At 44.8% G+C, this 17,615-nt stretch overlaps 1 protein-coding gene across 1 annotated transcript in view; it reads right to left on the reverse strand.

The window, feature by feature from the left end:
• SLC6A11 (solute carrier family 6 member 11) overlaps nt 1-17,615 on the reverse strand; it is a 124,582-nt gene that overhangs the window by 17,882 nt on the left and 89,085 nt on the right. Inside the window, exons 7-8 of the mRNA XM_003894103.3 lie at nt 11,630-11,733; nt 5,409-5,533 (exon numbers count right to left, since the gene is read on the reverse strand). Coding sequence (XP_003894152.1) covers nt 5,409-5,533; nt 11,630-11,733 — 229 coding nt within the window. The remainder of the gene's footprint in view (nt 1-5,408; nt 5,534-11,629; nt 11,734-17,615) is intronic.

Here is a 17,615-nt window from a genome sequence, read left to right on the forward strand (position 1 = left end):
TTTATTTATTCAATTATTTATATATGTCAGTATGGACTCCTGGGTAGTTTATTCTATGGGTTATAATCCAATACTATCATTATTTATTTTACTGTTCAAGTTATTTCAGTATTGACCATTGGGAGTTCCTTCAGGTTGATTTCCATGGCTTTTTGACATGCCTCCATCCTTTTTTTCTGAGCACTTCCTTATTTTTTGGCATCACAAAAATGTTCTAGCTTCACCTTGTCTTGCCCTAGCTCTGAAATCAACTGCTTTGCCAAGGAGCCCTGTTTTTGTTTTTGTTTTTGTTTTAAAGTGAAGAATAGTGTTTAGAAACCAAGATCTGAGCCCTAGGTGTGCTCATAACTATGGAGTATTATTGCTTGTAAGCTCTCTCAGCACACAAAGATAGGAAATATATGTATATTTATCCATGCATATACACATGAATATTTCTATATCTATCTGTACACAGATGAAAACCATGAGTTTTAATATACTGATACTTCCAATTCCAATAAAAGACATTCTAGCATCTGTCCTTTCCTTATTTTTAACTTCTTTCTCAGTGAAAAATCTATCTATAAAATATTTACCTATTTGTTCAATCCTAATATACACACTTATAACAGTTGCAGAATTGCTACCCCTTTACTAATTGGAGCACAATACAGTTATTTTTGTCTTTAGCCTTATAATATCCAGTCAAGATGCTGTTTCTCAAAGTTACATAGGTTAGTTTTTCCTTCTCCATTCCCTTCAGCATGGTGACATTTTTCATTTGTAGTATAGTTAAGTTCATTTGTTACTATTTATATTCAATTTGGGGTTCCACTACAGAAAAAAAGATGGTTTATTTTGAGTGGTATGTGAAACATTACCAAGACTCAGAGCTAATTTAAAAAAAAGATCTATTCAAAGAAGCACTGCTTCCTTCTCATTCTTTCTCCCTCATTCCCATTCCTCCCTTCTTTCCACCCCTTTTCCGACCATCCCTGAAGGTAACCAACCATTCTTGTCTGTTTCTAGTTAATCCTTTCTGTATTTCTTTTGCACAAATGAGTAGACATATTTTCTCATCTCCCCTTCTTTTTTCACATAATGGGTAGGATACTATAGATACCTGCTTTTAAAAAACTTTTACACATACACATCATTTCAAAAAGTACTCCTCAATTTCTATTTTCTTGATTATTTTATGTTGTAAATGGGTGTTAAATTTTGTTAAAGGTTTTTTAAGCATTGATGAAGCTAATCTTATGTTTTTTTGTTAGATCTATTAACATGGTGCATTATATTAACGGATTTCAATTTCTTGAGATACACTGATGCTTGTTTTGTGGCACAGTATATGGTCTATCTTGGTGAATGTTCCATGTCCACTGGAAAAGAATTGTGCTTTGTAAGTACTGAGTGCACTGTTTGATAAATATTAGTGAAGTCATTGTGGTTGATAGTATTGTTCAGATCGCTGTGTCTTTACTGACATTTCATATAATTGTTCTATCATTAGAGAGGGGTGTTAAAATCTCCAACTATGCTTGTGGATTTGTCTATTTTCCCCTCTAGTTCTATCAGTTTTAGCTCCCTATATAACAAATCTCTGCTTTCAGGTACAAACTCACTAGATTGCTACGTCTTCTCAATGAATTGCCCCTTTTATCAATATGAGGTGTTCCTCTTTATCTCTGCTAATACTTTTTGACTTGAAGTTTACTCTGTCCAACACTAATATAGTCAAGCCAGTTTTCTTATGTTTATTGTTTGAATGGTATATCTTTACCCATTCTTTTATACTTTATCTATGTCTTTAAAGTGTGTCTCTTTTAGACGTTTTATAGTTGGGTCTTTTTTAAAAAAAAATCTGGTCTGATAATCTCTGCCTTTTAATTGGTGTATCTGGTCCATTTAAATTTAATATAAGTGGCCGGGCGCAGTGGCTCACGCCTGTAATCCCAGCACTTTGGGAGGCCGAGGCGGGCGGATCACAAGGTCAGGAGATTGAGACCACGGTGAAACCCCGTCTCTACTAAAAATACAAAAAAAAAAAAAAAAATTAGCCGGGTGCGGTGGCAGGCGCCTGTAGTCCCAGCTACTCAGGAGGCTGAGGCAGGAGAATGGCGTGAACTCGGGAGGCAGAGCGTGCAGTGAGCCGAGATCGCGCCACTGCACTCCAGCCTGGGCGACAGAGCAAGACTCCGTCTCAAAAAAAAAAAAAAAAAAAAAAAAAAAAAAAAAATTTAATATAAGTATTAATATGGTTAGATTTAAGTCTATTATTTTGTATTTGTTTTCTTTTTGGTTTTCTGTTTTTGTTTGCTTATTTTGTTTAGTTTTACTCTGTGGCACTTTCCTGCATTCTTCTGGGTTAATAAATATTTTTAATTTTCAATTTTGTTTCATCTATTAGCTTTTTAGCTCTACCTCTTATTATTTTTCTCTAAGCAATTGGACCAAGACTATACATCATAACTTATTCAAGTTAATAACATATCACTTTGCACTTCTACCACACATGTGACACTTTCCACTTCTGATTATTATTCTGACATTTTCTGTCCTAAAACAGACATCTGGACCTAACCATATCAATCATTGCAAAATACAAATGGACCACATACTCCAGTTAAGAGATTATTAGGCTAGATAAAGAAGCAAGACCCAACTGTAAGCTGTGTAAAACTCTCCCCTAGGAGACAGCATCCTGAGTGCAACAGCATCAGAGAGACGGACTGCAGGACGTGCAGGGAAGGTCAGCAAATCTCAGGCACTAGGCTTAGAACAGAACAAAATCTGAGCCCTGCAAGAAGTACATTCTGTCTCCCTGGCTCAGTCTCCAAGGTGTTCTGGGACATCCCACTGAGTGTTCTGGCATCTAATTAAGTATTTTCCAAAAATCATGCCTCAGAAAGTGAGCCCAGGTCCTTCTGAGAAAGGGGAGGTGACTACATATTCAGCTGTAACTTGCATTTGCTCCAACTGGCAGACTCCTAAAGAGGGTCTTGGTGTGATCCACACCCCCAATCAGGGGCACAGAGCAGGCTTTCCTGCTTGATGCCAACAGCAACACAAGAAAGCGAGGCAGAAGAGACCAGATCCAGGCTGCCCTGCTTATGGACTATATGCTCTCGGATGAACCACTTCATCTTTCTGAGCTACAAGGTCCTCGTCTGTAACAGGCACTGTAAAAGCTAGGACTGCTATGTGAATAGTGCCTGCTGGAGTTGTGCAGGGCATAGTCTGCACAGCCACGAGGGGAGGCCCTGGTGAAACCTATGTTGCAGAGGTGCCAGGAGCATTTCATGAGGTAGTATATGAAAAACACCTGTCTTACAGCCTGACAAGTGGGACAGAGAAAGTCAATTCTAGTGCATCAATTCAATGGAATACCACACAACTCATGATAACAATCTGTTTTTACTGAGGGCCAAGCTCCTCATGCTTTATTATAAATGGAAGAACACAGCCTACATAATGCCAAGGATAATATCATCCAGTTTTGATCATCACGCTTATAGCTACATAAGTATGAAAAATCCTAGCGGGATAACCCCAAGGTGTTGCATTGGATTTGAATTGTTTTCTTCTGTTAATGTTTCTCTATTTTTCCACAATGAGTATTCTTTCAGTTTGAATAAGAAAAAGTCCAAAATTTAATTTTAGTTGGCTTTTTTTCTTCTTATCACTCCTCTCTTGGACTCCCTTCCAAAACGGAAGCAATGATAAAATGAACAACAACAGTGCTGTGGCTACTCTGTCTCACGCAACACTATGAGGGAGTTTCAGGGTGTGCACTTTACAGAGGAGGACACGGATTCTCACGGTGAGCAACGCTATTGTTGAGAAGGCAATGATCCCTCCTCACAGGGCTGCCTGTGGTTGAACGTGAGGAAGAGGCAGAGGTGTTTTGTGAAGGGCTAGGTGACCCAGCCATAGTGGGATGGAGTGGGAAGTACATGAGTTTGATAGCCAGATGGCCTGGATTGAGTTCCAGCTCTCTTGCTTCCAGCCTGTGTGTCCTTAGTTAAGTGACCTCACGTCCCTGAGCCTCAGTTTTCTCATCTGTAAAATGGGGGTAGCAAAAATGCCACTTCAGAGGGCTGAGCTGAGCATCCTATGAGATGATGTGTGTAACAGTTCCTGTCCAATGAGTAGGTGCCCAGCGATTGAGAGCTCTGATCGTACTCATATCCTCTGGTCTAGCTTGTACCCCTGATTTCAGCAAGGGCCCCTGCATCTCTGATAAACATGATCAAGAGCAAGGTGGACTCTGAGCAGCCATAGAGCAGAGCTTGCTGATCAGCTGCCTCCTTTGACATCCACACCCCGTGGCCTGCTGGTCTTGGTGGGTCAGACGGGTGCTTCCCTGACCGCACAGGCCAAACCTAAACAGCCACACCCTGGACCGGAGCTCGAGAGGGAGGTGGGTCAGTTGTCACATGAGTAGGGGCAGGACTGGCCTTGAGTAGATGGAGGCCAGGGAGGCCAGATGCCCTGTGCTGCTCTTAAAAACAAAGTCCCACTGGACATGCTTGTAGGTGAAAAACCTATTTATACTTATCTGAGGTTAGACTCCATTTGTCATGTAAACACAAACTATGTACTTTTTCATGTGCACTTAATTCTCTGGAAATTCAAATACCATGTAAATCAAGGAAACAGTTTCTCACCATTTTGCACAATCACCCAAACGATGATAACCCTGCTTGTGGTGGGTTTGCTACACACACATGTCAATCTCTACTCAAGGCTGTCACGCTCATGGTGATTCTGTGTCTAGAACAGGGAAAGAGAGGGAGGGAGAGGTGCTCTCCAAGCAAAGGGGAAGCATGTGCAAAGGCCCTGAGGGAGGAGGAGAGAGTTAACTTGCAGAAGTGAAGCAGACCACAGTGGTGGGGCAGAGAGTGAGCATGGGGGAATGGTGGGTGGTGAGGCTGGTGAGGCCACAGGAGCCAGGCAACACAGGGCTTTGTGGCCATGCTGAGTCCAGCACTATGAGAAGCCAAGCAAGGCTTTTCATCAGAGAAGACATGTTCAGATTCGCATTTTGAAAAAAAAAAAGAAATCCCTCTGCAGGATAGAGCACGAAGTGGAAGTGACAATAGCAGAGGCAGAGTCCAGTGAAAGGTTTCTGAGCCATCCAGGTGGCCCGGGCTAGTGGGGAGACAGTGGAGCTTGGGAGAAATGAATGAAGTGGGTGACAGCATCTACAAAACTTGGGGATGCCTTGGATTTGGGAGGGAGGAGGTATCGAGACTTTCCTCCTCGGTAATTCCCAGGATCCTGGATTGTGGATGAATGGTGGGGCCCCTTTCTGAGGCCTTAATCCAGAGGTGTGAGCCAAAGAGGAAGATGGCATTTCCATGATGACCATCACTCCCGGCCTCCCTCGCCGCCTTTTCCATCCCCTCCTTTGGCGAACTTACCTGACTCTGCCACCTCAGCAATGGGTACCCCCTGCTCGTACGCCATAAAACCCAGGACTGAGAAGATGGCAAATCCAGCCACGAAGCTGGTGCCACTGTTCAGGCAACAGAGCATGATGCAGTCCCTGTGGGGAAGCAGCGAGAGGCACTAGGGTCAGAGCGGGCGGAACCAGTGCACAGCTCGAACGTTCTCCACCCGAGCACCATGGCTGTCCTGTGGGGCAGGCAGAGAAGTGCGGGCACAGGCAGCTCCATTTTTCTGATGGAGCACTCATGGTTCAGAGAGGTTAGGTGGCTGGCCCATGGTCACACAGCTTCTCCTGAATTTCTAGAAGATAAGGTAGGTCAGGAATCAGAAGCATGGAGTCAGCGTGGGAAGGGAGGCTGGCACATGGGAAAATGCAGAACTAATGAGAAAATGCTCCGAAACACACCGACACTCCTCCAAGTCCCTGGTAGGAGAGAAAGCCTGGGAAAGTATTCCTGGGAGCTCAAAGCAAAGAGGGCAGGAGAAGCCTCCACGGGAGAAATGGGGGCTTCTCAGCCAGGGGAGCAACCATGGGCCTTGCACCTGAAGCTCCGGCAGCCTCCAGGGCAGAGGCTTTATGGTGACATTCATCCTGGCCAAGCTGTTCACTGGAGCAGCGTCTACCAGACCTCAGTCTGTCTCTGCTCTGCTGCCGCAAGGGAGCAGCCCCTTCCAGGTTGAACCCTTGCATGGAGAGGTTTATCAGAGCAGTGACTGTCCCCTGCTCTTGGGAGGGGGGACTCACCAGCTAAGAAGCACCAGCATAAAGCCATGGCCCAGGAGAAATCAGACTAGAAACAATGGAACTTTGTCAAGATGAAGACGGTACCCTTGAGTCCCGGCTGGTCCTGCCTCAGGCCTGGCATCCTAAAATCACCAAGTCAGGAAGTTAGCCCTTAGAATCTCAACCACTGCAGTGCCTGGACTGAGACTTACGCATACAATCCATGTTAATACCCCATTTTGTAGGGGAGGAACTGCCAGGTGACCTTGTTCAACCTCTTGCCAGAGGCATGATTAGCCTCCATAGCATCCCTGCGGGTGGCCGGCTGACCTCTGCTTGCACACCCAGGAATGAGGAGCTGGCCATTTTTTCCAGTGGTACTTTCCCCTTGTTACTGCTTAGAGTGCTAAGAACTTTCTCATATTGTATTCACCCATGCTTGTTCTCTCTGATAAAGTTAGCTTTACCCTCCAAAACAGCCTGGAGTTCCTTCAGGCTTGGCAGATCTGAAGATAATGGCCCTATAGCCCCTTGAGTTTTTTGTTCTCCGTTAAACATTCCAGTTCCTTACCAATTCCTTATTTTGCTTGAAATCTGTAATACACTCCAGCTTATCCAGTCCCTCCTCAATTGTCACATCCAGAACTAGTCTCGACAACACAGCAGGACTCTCACCTCCTCTTCTCCTGACATCATACTTTTTATAATGCAACCAAAGCTTACATTAACATTGTTGGTGGTTGTAACACCCTGTTGCCTTGCAATGACCCTAGGAATCAAGGGCAGAGTAGAGAGAGCACTGAACTGGTGGTCAAGAGCCTTGGGTTCCAATTCTCCCTGCAATATTTTTTCTTTGAACCTGATCTCACTGGCTATACAAGGTGCTTGGATAACAGAATTTCTTGGCCTTACACTAGATCAAATCATTTTTCCTCAAGGACTCACTCTCACAATCTTCTTCCTTGGAGTGAAGTATATTTCCCTGCCTTCACTGACTTTGGGCTTAGCCACATGACTTGCTTTGGACAACAGGATGTTAGCAGATGTGACATAAACAGAGGCTTGAGATATGCTTGCATGATTGGATTTGTCTTATATCATTTCTGTGATTTTCCATGAGAACTTCCCCAGGGGAGCTGCTATCCCTTTGGCCTGGACCCCAGAATGTACCCATGTGGAGCTGACTTGAGCCTGGCTTGGACTTTGGAGCCAAACCCAGGGTCTTTCAATCCATAGCCTGCAGGAGAGTCTCCCCAGCTGACCAGCAGACTTGTGAGCAATACAAGCAATCACTCGCTGTGGTCAGCCCCTGTGTGCTGGGGCTGTTTGTTACATAGCAGTATTGTGGCCATGGACGACTGATACACATCCCTTTAAATAACTCTTCTGGCACTGTGAATGCTGGCTGGGCTGGTATAACTGGGGACTTTGGGGACTTTATCTGCAAGTCTGATTTACCTCTGCTCAAAAAGAAATTCACCTATGCCCAGGTCAGGGCAGAGTTATTCCTAAGGTTGGGATACATCTGCTCCTTGTGCCTGTTTCCTGAAGTCTGAGGCAAAATGGCCCTGACTTATCAAGCAGTGGACATTGGATGATACCGGGGAGGAAAGCTTTTGCCTACAGCCTCTCCATTCTGAAATTCTCCCACGTGATGCTCTTAGGACCTGCAGTGTGCCAGCCCTGGGCTACGTTTCACTGAATCCTGAGGCTGGGGGAGATGAGTCAAATAGATCAAAGCCGATGCTTTTGCTAGGAGCTAAACAAAAACGATGCACCCTAAAAATTATGACGAAAAAATCCTGACTTTAAAAAATTGTCTCTGGGCATCCACACAGGTGTTGAAAAACAAATGTCCCTTGTTAAAAAAGTCCCATCTTCCTGCACACGTCTGTTGAGTGACTTTCTCACATTAGGGAGAGACAGAAGGAGAGACAGAGAAGCTGTTTAGGGACCTGAGGTCCCTTCCAGCCCCATGCATGACCTGTCCCTCCTCCCCTCCAGTCCCCAGAACACCCACCCCTTCAAGCAGACAGAGCTTAGTGGTGTCTTCGGAAGTGAGGATTTTCCCTGCCTGGCTTGCTCCATTTCCAGCCCTCTAATTCCTTCCCCAGCTCCCACATCAAGGTAAAAGGCTTATGTAACAGTGCTTTGAAGTCGGCAGGCGCTGAACTGGGCTTTTAAGACCTCCAGAAGCTATTGTGCTGTCGGGAGAGAGGGTACTAATTTACTCCATTGGAGTTGAGAAGACCCACTTGCAGAACAATTTGGAAAAGGAAATAAAATGAACCTTCTGATTTTGCATTGCCACCCAGGGGATTTGCTTTCTTCTGCTGATGGGAGAGATGGAATAAAACCCTGCCTGCTGGAGGGGGAAGCAGAAGGGACTCACGGCTGACAGCACACATCATCCACACACTCCTTGGGGAATGAAACTGCCACTGCCCCAAGACACACGCTGGAGACAAGGCACTTTTGACCAAATCCTCTTCAACTCCAGCAGTTGGGAAATAGCTGGCCACCCCTGGTAGTGAGGAATAGGGGTGCAGGAGCCAGGAAGACTCAGGTGAAAAGCCACACTCCAGCTCTGGCAATGTAAACAGGAGCAAGGGACTCAAGCTCCACGGGCCACTGTCTCCTTGCTTGTGTAATGGGGTGATTTTGTTCTGACTTCCCTGCATAGAAGCCAGCACTAAACTAAGTACAAGGGATGCAGCAGAGAACAAGAACATGTAGCCCACGTCCTCATGGTGCTGACGGCCTAGCTGGAGAGGAGAGTGACCAAGTGATCTCTGAAGGTCCCAGCACAGAGGTCCCCATGCTGACCATAAGCCACTGATGGGGTGTTACTATACACAGACAGTAGCCCTCTCTGGTATCCCAAGGGGGTCAGACTTGGCCCAGCCCAGAAGCCTGCGTGTGCTGTTCTTCCTATCTGGGTGCCTCTTTCTTCCTGTCTATAATTAACATTTTCATCATGGCTGACAAAGTGCTTCACTTCTCATCCCCCATGCTCACATCCTCCACAAAACTTAGATGCCTTCTTCTGGACAGCCTGCTCTGACTGTCTCTAGCATCTCGTCGTCGTCCGGTCACCCAAATACCTCTCATCCAAAAAACCCGAGCAGCAGAACTCACGGCAGCCTGACGGCACAGTGGATTCTACAAGAGCTGCTCTTTTCAGCATGTTGGACCTGCCCACATTAACTTCTCCATTGTCTTGATTTCCCCAAATTACAAACTCTATAGGCTGCACCACTGCTGTCTGCATCTCCCACGGCACCGACTCCAGGGCCTCGCACTTAGTAGACACACAGCAAACACTGCCGATTTAACAAGTGAGTTCATAATGTGACCGCTAAGCTAGCTCTCAGAAAGGATGTAGTGGGGAGGCCAGGATGGACACAGAGACCCCAGTCAGAGTCCAGGCCCTGCCATGTCTAGCAAGGTACCGCCTCCACCAGCTTCACTTTCCCTGTCTCAAAGATGGGGTAATGTGGGAGGGACGCTGTCACTGATAAAAGTTCTTTCAAATGCACGGTGCCACTCGAGTCACATGATGACCCAGTGATGTGGTGGTTAATTCCAAGTTCCTGTCCCACCAGCAGGCGTATGGCACAATCTGCTCACCTACCCTCACCTATGCTGAACAGGACTTGGGAAAAACACTCTCAATATTTTATGAGTGTGTTGGCCGGGTGCCGTGGCTCATGCCTGTAATCCCAGCACTTTGGGAGGCCGAGGCGGGCGGATCACAAAGTCAGGAGATCCAGACCATCCTGGCTAACACAGTGAAACCCCGTCTCTACGAAAAATACAAAAAATTAGCTGGGCGTGGTGGCGGGCACCTGTAGTCCCAGATGCTTGGGGAGGCTGAGTCAGGAGAATGGCGTGAACCCGGGAGGCGGAGCTTGCAGTGAGCCAAAATCACGCCACTGCAGTCCAGCCTGGGCGACAGAGCGAGACTCCATCTCAAAAAGAAAAAAAGAGTGTGTTGCTTGTTTTTCTACTGGTATTTTAGTGTTTTTCCTATATATCTGTTTGTATTATTCATATGTTGTGGATATAAACCCCTTGAGTATCATACATTGTGGGGATGCTCGTTAATCTTACAGAAAATTCTCATATTTTGAAATAAAATAATGTGGATGATATTTGTATTAACAATTTAAAAAAAATTATAAAAGCAATATGTACTCAGAGTTAAACAAAAGAAACTAAACAAAACAAACCCATTTAAGCTGTATAGAAGGTAGAAGTGGGAAAAGCCCACCTCCCCACCTCTGACTTCCCAGTCTCACTTTATGGAGGTGGCTACTTTGAATAGTTTCTGTGTTTCTTTCCAGAAATTTAGAAGTTCTCCATATTTATGTGGACCAATCTATCACTTAGTTAGTTCTTTTGTGATTTTTTTAATTATTTTTGATGCTTTCTACATCTTTTCCCATTCTGAAATCAGTATTTCATTCCTACTTACAGGATGGTTTTCTTTCAAAAAATGTTTAACTCTTTAATCAATCTGACATTTATTACGGTGGAAAGATGAGATGATATATGAGAATCTAATTTGATGACTTCCCCAAAATACTTATCCTATGTCAGAACCATTTGTTAAACAACAACAACAACAACAACAACAACAAAAGCCTTCCTTTCTCCACTATTCTGTGATAAGGGATTTTTGCACTGTCATTCCATGCTTATGGAGCTCTTAGACTCTAAGGAAGAGATGTGCTGTCCATCTACCATGAAATATTAGCCTATTGTGTACCAGGCACTGAGTTCAGGGGTGCAGAGACCCCAGTAGACTGAAACGTCAACAGACTGACCATCATCCTAGACCAGCACTTCCACCACACACTGCTGGGTGACCTTGGGCAGGTCTTCTGCCCTCCACGGGTGTCAGCCTTGCTGTAGAACTCAAGCTGCAGGCATAAGAGGCCAGGAAGCCAAGGGTCAGACAGCCTGGGGCTCACCTTCTCACCTGAACTCCCTCCCAGCCCTGGTGCAGCCATCTACAGGAGGCCAAAGAGACGTGTTAGGCTGAGGGGCAAGGTGGGGCACAAGAGGACCCTACAGTCAAGTACGAAGGGGCAGGAAGCAGGTTTCTAAATAGTAGGTGGGAGAACAAGGCCCTTGGTGTATGTACTAGCTCTGTGACTCAGGCAAGTCACTTATCCACCCTGGGATGTGTCTTTACCCATACGAGGTGGCACTGAGACCTGAATGAGATGCTGGTGGTGGTGGGGGATTGGCTTTGTGCCTGAGAGAGACTCTGGTTACATTTGTTATTCTCCTAGCTCCTTGGTGGCCCACTCTTTGACCCTTGGGTAGCGGGAGGTCAACAAACAGCCTATCTGTCTCCTCCTGGGGCCCTGCAAGGTGGGCAGACAAATATAAACTAGCCTGGCAGATTAGAGGGCTCTGAGGGTTTGGTGGAGAGCTGGCAGGGCCCAGGGAAATGCTCACCTGTAGCAGTTGTTGTTATAATTGTTATAACTTCCCAGAGCGGTCAGACAGCCCAGGCAAATGGCATAGGAGAAAAAGATCTGCGTTCCAGCATCTACCCAGACCTGTAGGAAGGCACAAAGATGATGGCATAAACAGAAGTCAGATGTGTGGTGAGAGGGTGGCCCTGGTCTCTGAAATCCCCCACCCACACTCTACCCTTCAGAAAAACTCCACAATGGATAATTAAACTTCCTAACCTACCCAGGATCCCCTTTAAAAGAGTTCTATTCTTGGGGACCACATGATCAAGTGTAAATGTCCTCAATTAATTTGGGAATTTGCCAGACATTATGAATAATAGCTCAGTGAATAGCAAGAACTTGAATGGTTAGGACCCCAGCCTCAGCTGTGTGACCCTGGACAAGTTACTTAACCTCTCTGAGGCTTAGTTTCCTTATCAGCAAAGTAGGGAAGAAACTTCCCTATCAGGACTGTTGCAAGGATTCATGCAACAAGGACCACGAGCCCCTGGGATCTAGTGCCTGCTTGCAAGGTAAGTCATGTTTAAGGTAAAACGAATGCTTCCTTTTCCTTATGATTAAGGCCACCATGAGAAAAGTGTCATAAGATTCTGTCCAGGATGATACATTTGCATAGCTGAACTCAGCATAAAAGGTGGCAGGGAGAGGAGGACTGAGGGAGGACCACCATGTCCTTCTCCCTTTCAGAACAGATTCCCCCATCTCGGCTTCCTACGTGGTACATAAGATAACTACTTTCTTAGTCCCCAAGCTCCCTTTTGATAAAAACTGCTGTGGACAGCATGACATGCACAACGGAAATGACAGTGGCTTCTCAAACACGTTCCCCAGGCTCTCTTTGAGCCTAGCCCCTAGAAGTTGCCAAGGAAAATCCAGAGCTCAAATCCCAATGCAGCTGAGGAGACTCATGCTTAGGTATCAAATGCCATCTAGAGAACAGGGCTCGCACTAAAAATACAAAACAGGAAACACTGACCTCTCAATGTACAGGCACCATGCATTACTGCCCTTCATGTATTACTGAATATTCACAGCAACCCGGCAGGGCATGGTGGGTGGCTCATGCCTATAATCCCAGCTCTTAGGGAGGCTGAGGCGAGTGGATCACCTGGGGTCAGGAGTTTGACAGCAGCCTGGCCAACATGGTGAAACCCTGTCTCTACTAAAAATACAAAAATTAGTCGGGCATTGTGGCGGGCACCTGTAATCCTAGCTGCATGGGAGGCTGAGGCACAAGAATTGCTTGAACTGGGAGGCGAAGGTTACAGTGAGCCTAGATCACACCACTGCACTCCAGCCTGTGTGACAGAGCAAGACTCTGTCTCAAAAAATAGGCCGGGCGCGGTGGCTCAAGCCTGTAATCCCAGCACTTTGGGAGGCCGAGACGGGTGGATCACGAGGTCAGGAGATCGAGACCATCCTGGCTAACACGGTGAAACCCCGTCTCTACTAAAAAATACAAAAAACTAGCCGGGCGCGGTGGTGGGCGCCTGTAGTCCCAGCTACTCGGGAGGCTGAGGCAGGAGAATGGCGTAAACCTGGGAGGCGGAGCTTGCAGTGAGCTGAGATCCGGCCACTGCACTCCAGCCTGGGCGGCAGAGCGAGACTCCATCTCAAAAAAAAAAAAAAAAAAAAAAAAGAAAAAAAGAAAAAATTAAAAAAAATTAAAAAATCACAGCAACCCTATGTGGTAGGTGCTATTATTGGCCCCCTTTTACAGCTGAGGAGACTGAGGAACAGAGAGGTTGCGTAATGTGCCCAAACCACACAGCTGGGAAGTGGCAGGTGCAAGTCCATGAAGGTCTGCCTCTAGAGATGTATGCTCATTCAGTCCCAGAATTTCCAACATGGAATCAGCCTCAGAAGGCCTCTGGTGTAACCTCTCACTCAACACAGAACTCTCTTCTGAGTACTTCTGACAGAATAGTTTCTGCTTGCTTACCACCAGTGACAGGGAGCTCACTATCTCCTGACACAGACCCTTTCTTCTTCAGAGACCTCTGACTATTAGAACATTTTTAAAGATGATGAGCTCTCTTCCTGTGTTCCTCGTTCTGGGGGCACCCAGACCACATCCCTCTCCTCCATGTGGTAGCGATTCAAAGAAAACACTCATGCCCAATGGACCCCAGAATTCTTTCCTTTCCAGGCAAAGTATCAGTATCTTCTCCCTCTTCAGAACTGGATTACACGGTACAAGTCATTCTTGTGGGTGGGTCTGCTCAACTGTGTTAAGTCATTCAACAAATTGCCTATTAAAATGGAAGATCATAATGCTGCCTCTGAACCTGAGAAATAAGTGTATTTTTTTCTCCTCTAACAAAAGGCTCACTGGGTTTAGGGTCTTGGAGCTCTGTGAGGAACTGAGGGAGAGCTTTTTCATGAAGTGCAAGGGCAGGGAGAGGCAGGTAGTGCCAGCAGACCAGAGTGCGCCGAGAGCGGGTAGGAGAAACTGGAAAGAGGAAATACAAGAACAAACTCCAGACATTTTGCTGTGAGTGGGGGTAGGCTGGTAGTAAAAGGGTAAATACAATTTGGGGAAGGTTTTTGGAAATGGTAGAAGCCTAAGGATGCTGAAATGTTGGTAGGAAGGGTCCAGTGGAGAAAAAGTGTTCAAGACTTGAGAAGAAACGGTTGTATTTTTAATTCCTCTTGCGTTGTCTCAGTTTCCCCATTTACTACCTCAGTGGATTGCCTGTTCTGCTTAGAAAGGCCAGTGAGCCACATGGGGAAACAAAAAGCAGTGCAGCTGCTGACCCATGAAATGGGAGGCCAAATCTCAGTGGCAACTCACAGAGCTACTCAGTGCCTGACCAGACTCTGGGCCTTCAATCCACCACACTTGTTAATGCTGCCACAAACCGGGTGTCCTTCCTTCACTGTCCTGGGTCAGAGTGTGCAGGCCAGAGTGAGCAAAGCCCTCAGACTTGTGGGAGAGCCGCTCCCCAATCCCTACTGAATCCCATCACTCATTGGAGTGGGCCCTCTGCCTAACATGGTAAATAAATGCTCTGTGAGTTAGGCAACACCAAAGAAAGCTTTCGACCCACAAGCCCCAAAGATATGTCCCCCAAACCAATGATTGTCACTTGCAGGTTTTTTTTGTTTGTTTGTTTGTTTGTTTGTTTTTTCAATTTGCTCTTTGGACCCATCAACACCGAAATGGACATCTGCTGTTTTTGCCTACTTAGCATCCGTCTTTCCTTTTTGGGTAACAGTACTTCAATTTTACTTTGGAAAGCTACCTCTTCTCCACTCAGAGGTAGATTCAGGGCTGGCCACATGACCCAGGCTTGGCCAATCCAAGGATTTCTCTTGGCCACAGTGACTGGTTCATAGACAAGCATATGATGCAAGGCAAGTCAATGGGACACTTTTTTTTTTTTTTTTTTCTTTTCTGGGGATGTTAAGCTTGTAACTGCTGGGGGCATCACTGGCCATGAAGGAAGAGTCTACCTGAGAATTAAAGCCAACACGCAGGAAAGCAGAGTCTAGAGCAAAGGCAGACCAATATTAGCACATGACTTGAGTCCCTGGATCAGACCTGAAATCAGACCTATCCTAGAACATTTCATTTCAGAGGCCTATAAATTCCTCTTTTATTTAAGTCATGTTGAATTGAATTGTTCTCATTTCAAACTGAGGCTAATAGCAACATTTAGCTCTTAGAAAAACCCAGAGGATATGAGCCCAAATCTTCTAATCAAACCCGAATTACTGATGGACCAGCATTCACTGAGTTCATTCACCTGTATACTGTGCAGAGCCCTGTGTCAGACTCTGAAAGATGTACCACTCAATTTTACATAGCACTCCATCTCTGTCCTCAGGTGAGATAAAACATTCACAAAACAATGTGCCCAGTAGGTAGGAGAAGACAGATGTGGGGAAAGAGAAACTTGCGCTAAGACAATCAGAGAAGGCTGCCTGGAGGAGGCACACCTTTCAATATTGGAGAAGAGATGAAAGAGGGCATGTTGGGCTTAAAGATTCATGTGAAAGGTGGGTATGTTCTCAAATGATTTTTCCATCTTGCTCCCCTACCTCTATGGGGAAAAGTCTGTCATTTTTAGTCTGATGTTCACCATTAAACCAGCACCTTTACACAATACCCTTAGTCCTCCCCTTTTTTGACACAGTCTGTTGGTTCTCTGCTGTGAGGAATACTGAAATTAGCTACAGCCTCCAATTGTCTTCACTCCCTACCTGCTAGTATCTGATTTGAAGAAAAATCCATTTGCTTCCAGTTAATACTTAAAAGTCAATCTGTTAACTTTTTCTACTTTTCATATATATGCTATTATCTTCAAATTTTGCATATACTGTCTAGATTATCAGAACATACAACCATCACATAATAGCCTTTACTGATTGATTGAATGATTGATTGATTGATTGAGATGGGATCTTGCTATGTTGCCAAGGCTGGAGTGCAGTGGTGTGATCATGGCTCACAGCAGCCTTGAACTCTTGGGTTCAAATGATCCTTCTGCCTCAGCCTCCTGAGTAGCTGTGACTACAGGCATGCACCACCATGCCAGGCTCCTTATAGTCATTATTTAATGTGAATTTGATAGGTAACTATGAATTTAATGATCATCCCCAGCCCTTATGTTAATGCCTTTCCAGTCAATTTTGTTATCTGTAGCTTGTTCTGTAGTAAATTCCTCTGGAAAGGCTCATAGGAAATAATATTTGCTGAGTTCTTGCATGTTTAGAATAGTTGATCTGTCACTTTCATACTTGAAAGGCAATTTGGCTGTATATAAAATCCTTGGCTCTCTTTTTCTTTTCCTGAGTATCTGGAATATATTGCTTAGTTGTTTTCTGGCACAAAGTGCTGCTGTAGAAAAGTCTGGTGCCAATATAACTTGCTTCCCCTTATAAAGCACTTATTCTTTTGGTCTGGATGTCCAACAGGTTTTGTTCTATAATTTAATAAAGTCCAACAGTGACTAATCTGTGTTGATTTTCTCAGGCTCATGGTATATTTTTTCAAGATGCAAGTTCAAGTCTTCTCTTTCAGGAGAAAAAAGATTCCAAAATTATTGTTGTATTTATTCTCTTCCATTGCTTTGGGTCTCTTCTTTGGGGACTCGTATGCATGTTGGACCTTCTTTGTTCACCTTCTATACCTATCGCTTTTTCTTTCATTCTTTAAAAAGTCTTTGTTCATTTCTGACTTTATTTTTACATTGTTCCTCCTTTCCATCTTCTGTTTACTTTGTCATATTATCCATGGTCTGTATTCACTGTTATTCCTTCATTTTAGTTATTTTTTTTTTAAGTTTTTCTTTTGTTAGTTGTCCTTCCTGTCAGCTCTTTTTTAAAATAGTCTTTTTGTCTAACAATTTCATTTATGCTATTTGCCTCATAGTATCTATTGGTTTATTAATTTCCTTTAGCTTGTTTTGAAATATTAAGTTTCAGTGTTCCGCTGTTTTGTAAGTCTGTCTTTGTGCAATGCCTTGGGACAATATCCTCCCCATAATTATTTTCTTTATCATAGCTTTGCATAAGTTTTGATCACAGTCCTCTTCTGTTGCTCACGTGTAGGTGAGATAGATTTTCCTGTACTCTTAGGAGAGGATTTTCTTGTGTAGAGGAATGAGAGTGGTCCAGGATAGATTTTTCCAGACTCACAATCTGAACTTTCCTTCTTCTTTTATTGCCAAAAACTCTTAAAAACTATGGCCATACAGATAGTTCTTTCTGAAATTATTGTTCTCTATTATTTTCTCCCACTCCTATCCAAAATTTCTCCTTTCACTTCCTCTAGTGTCTCTGTCCTGCTCAATTTGGATTCTGCTTCCCGTAATTTCTTCTTAATGACAATGGGGCCTCAACTGGTTAGTGTGTAGTGTTCACAGGGCCCAGACCTCTGCCCAAATTTGTTGCAGTCCTCCCCTACTTACCTAGGGGTTAGAGACTGCATAGGCTCCCTCCTCGTTTGAGGTGATGTT

This window comes from Papio anubis, chromosome 2 (genome assembly GCF_008728515.1).
Source record: "Papio anubis isolate 15944 chromosome 2, Panubis1.0, whole genome shotgun sequence".
NCBI classification, from domain to species: Eukaryota; Metazoa; Chordata; class Mammalia; order Primates; family Cercopithecidae; genus Papio; species Papio anubis.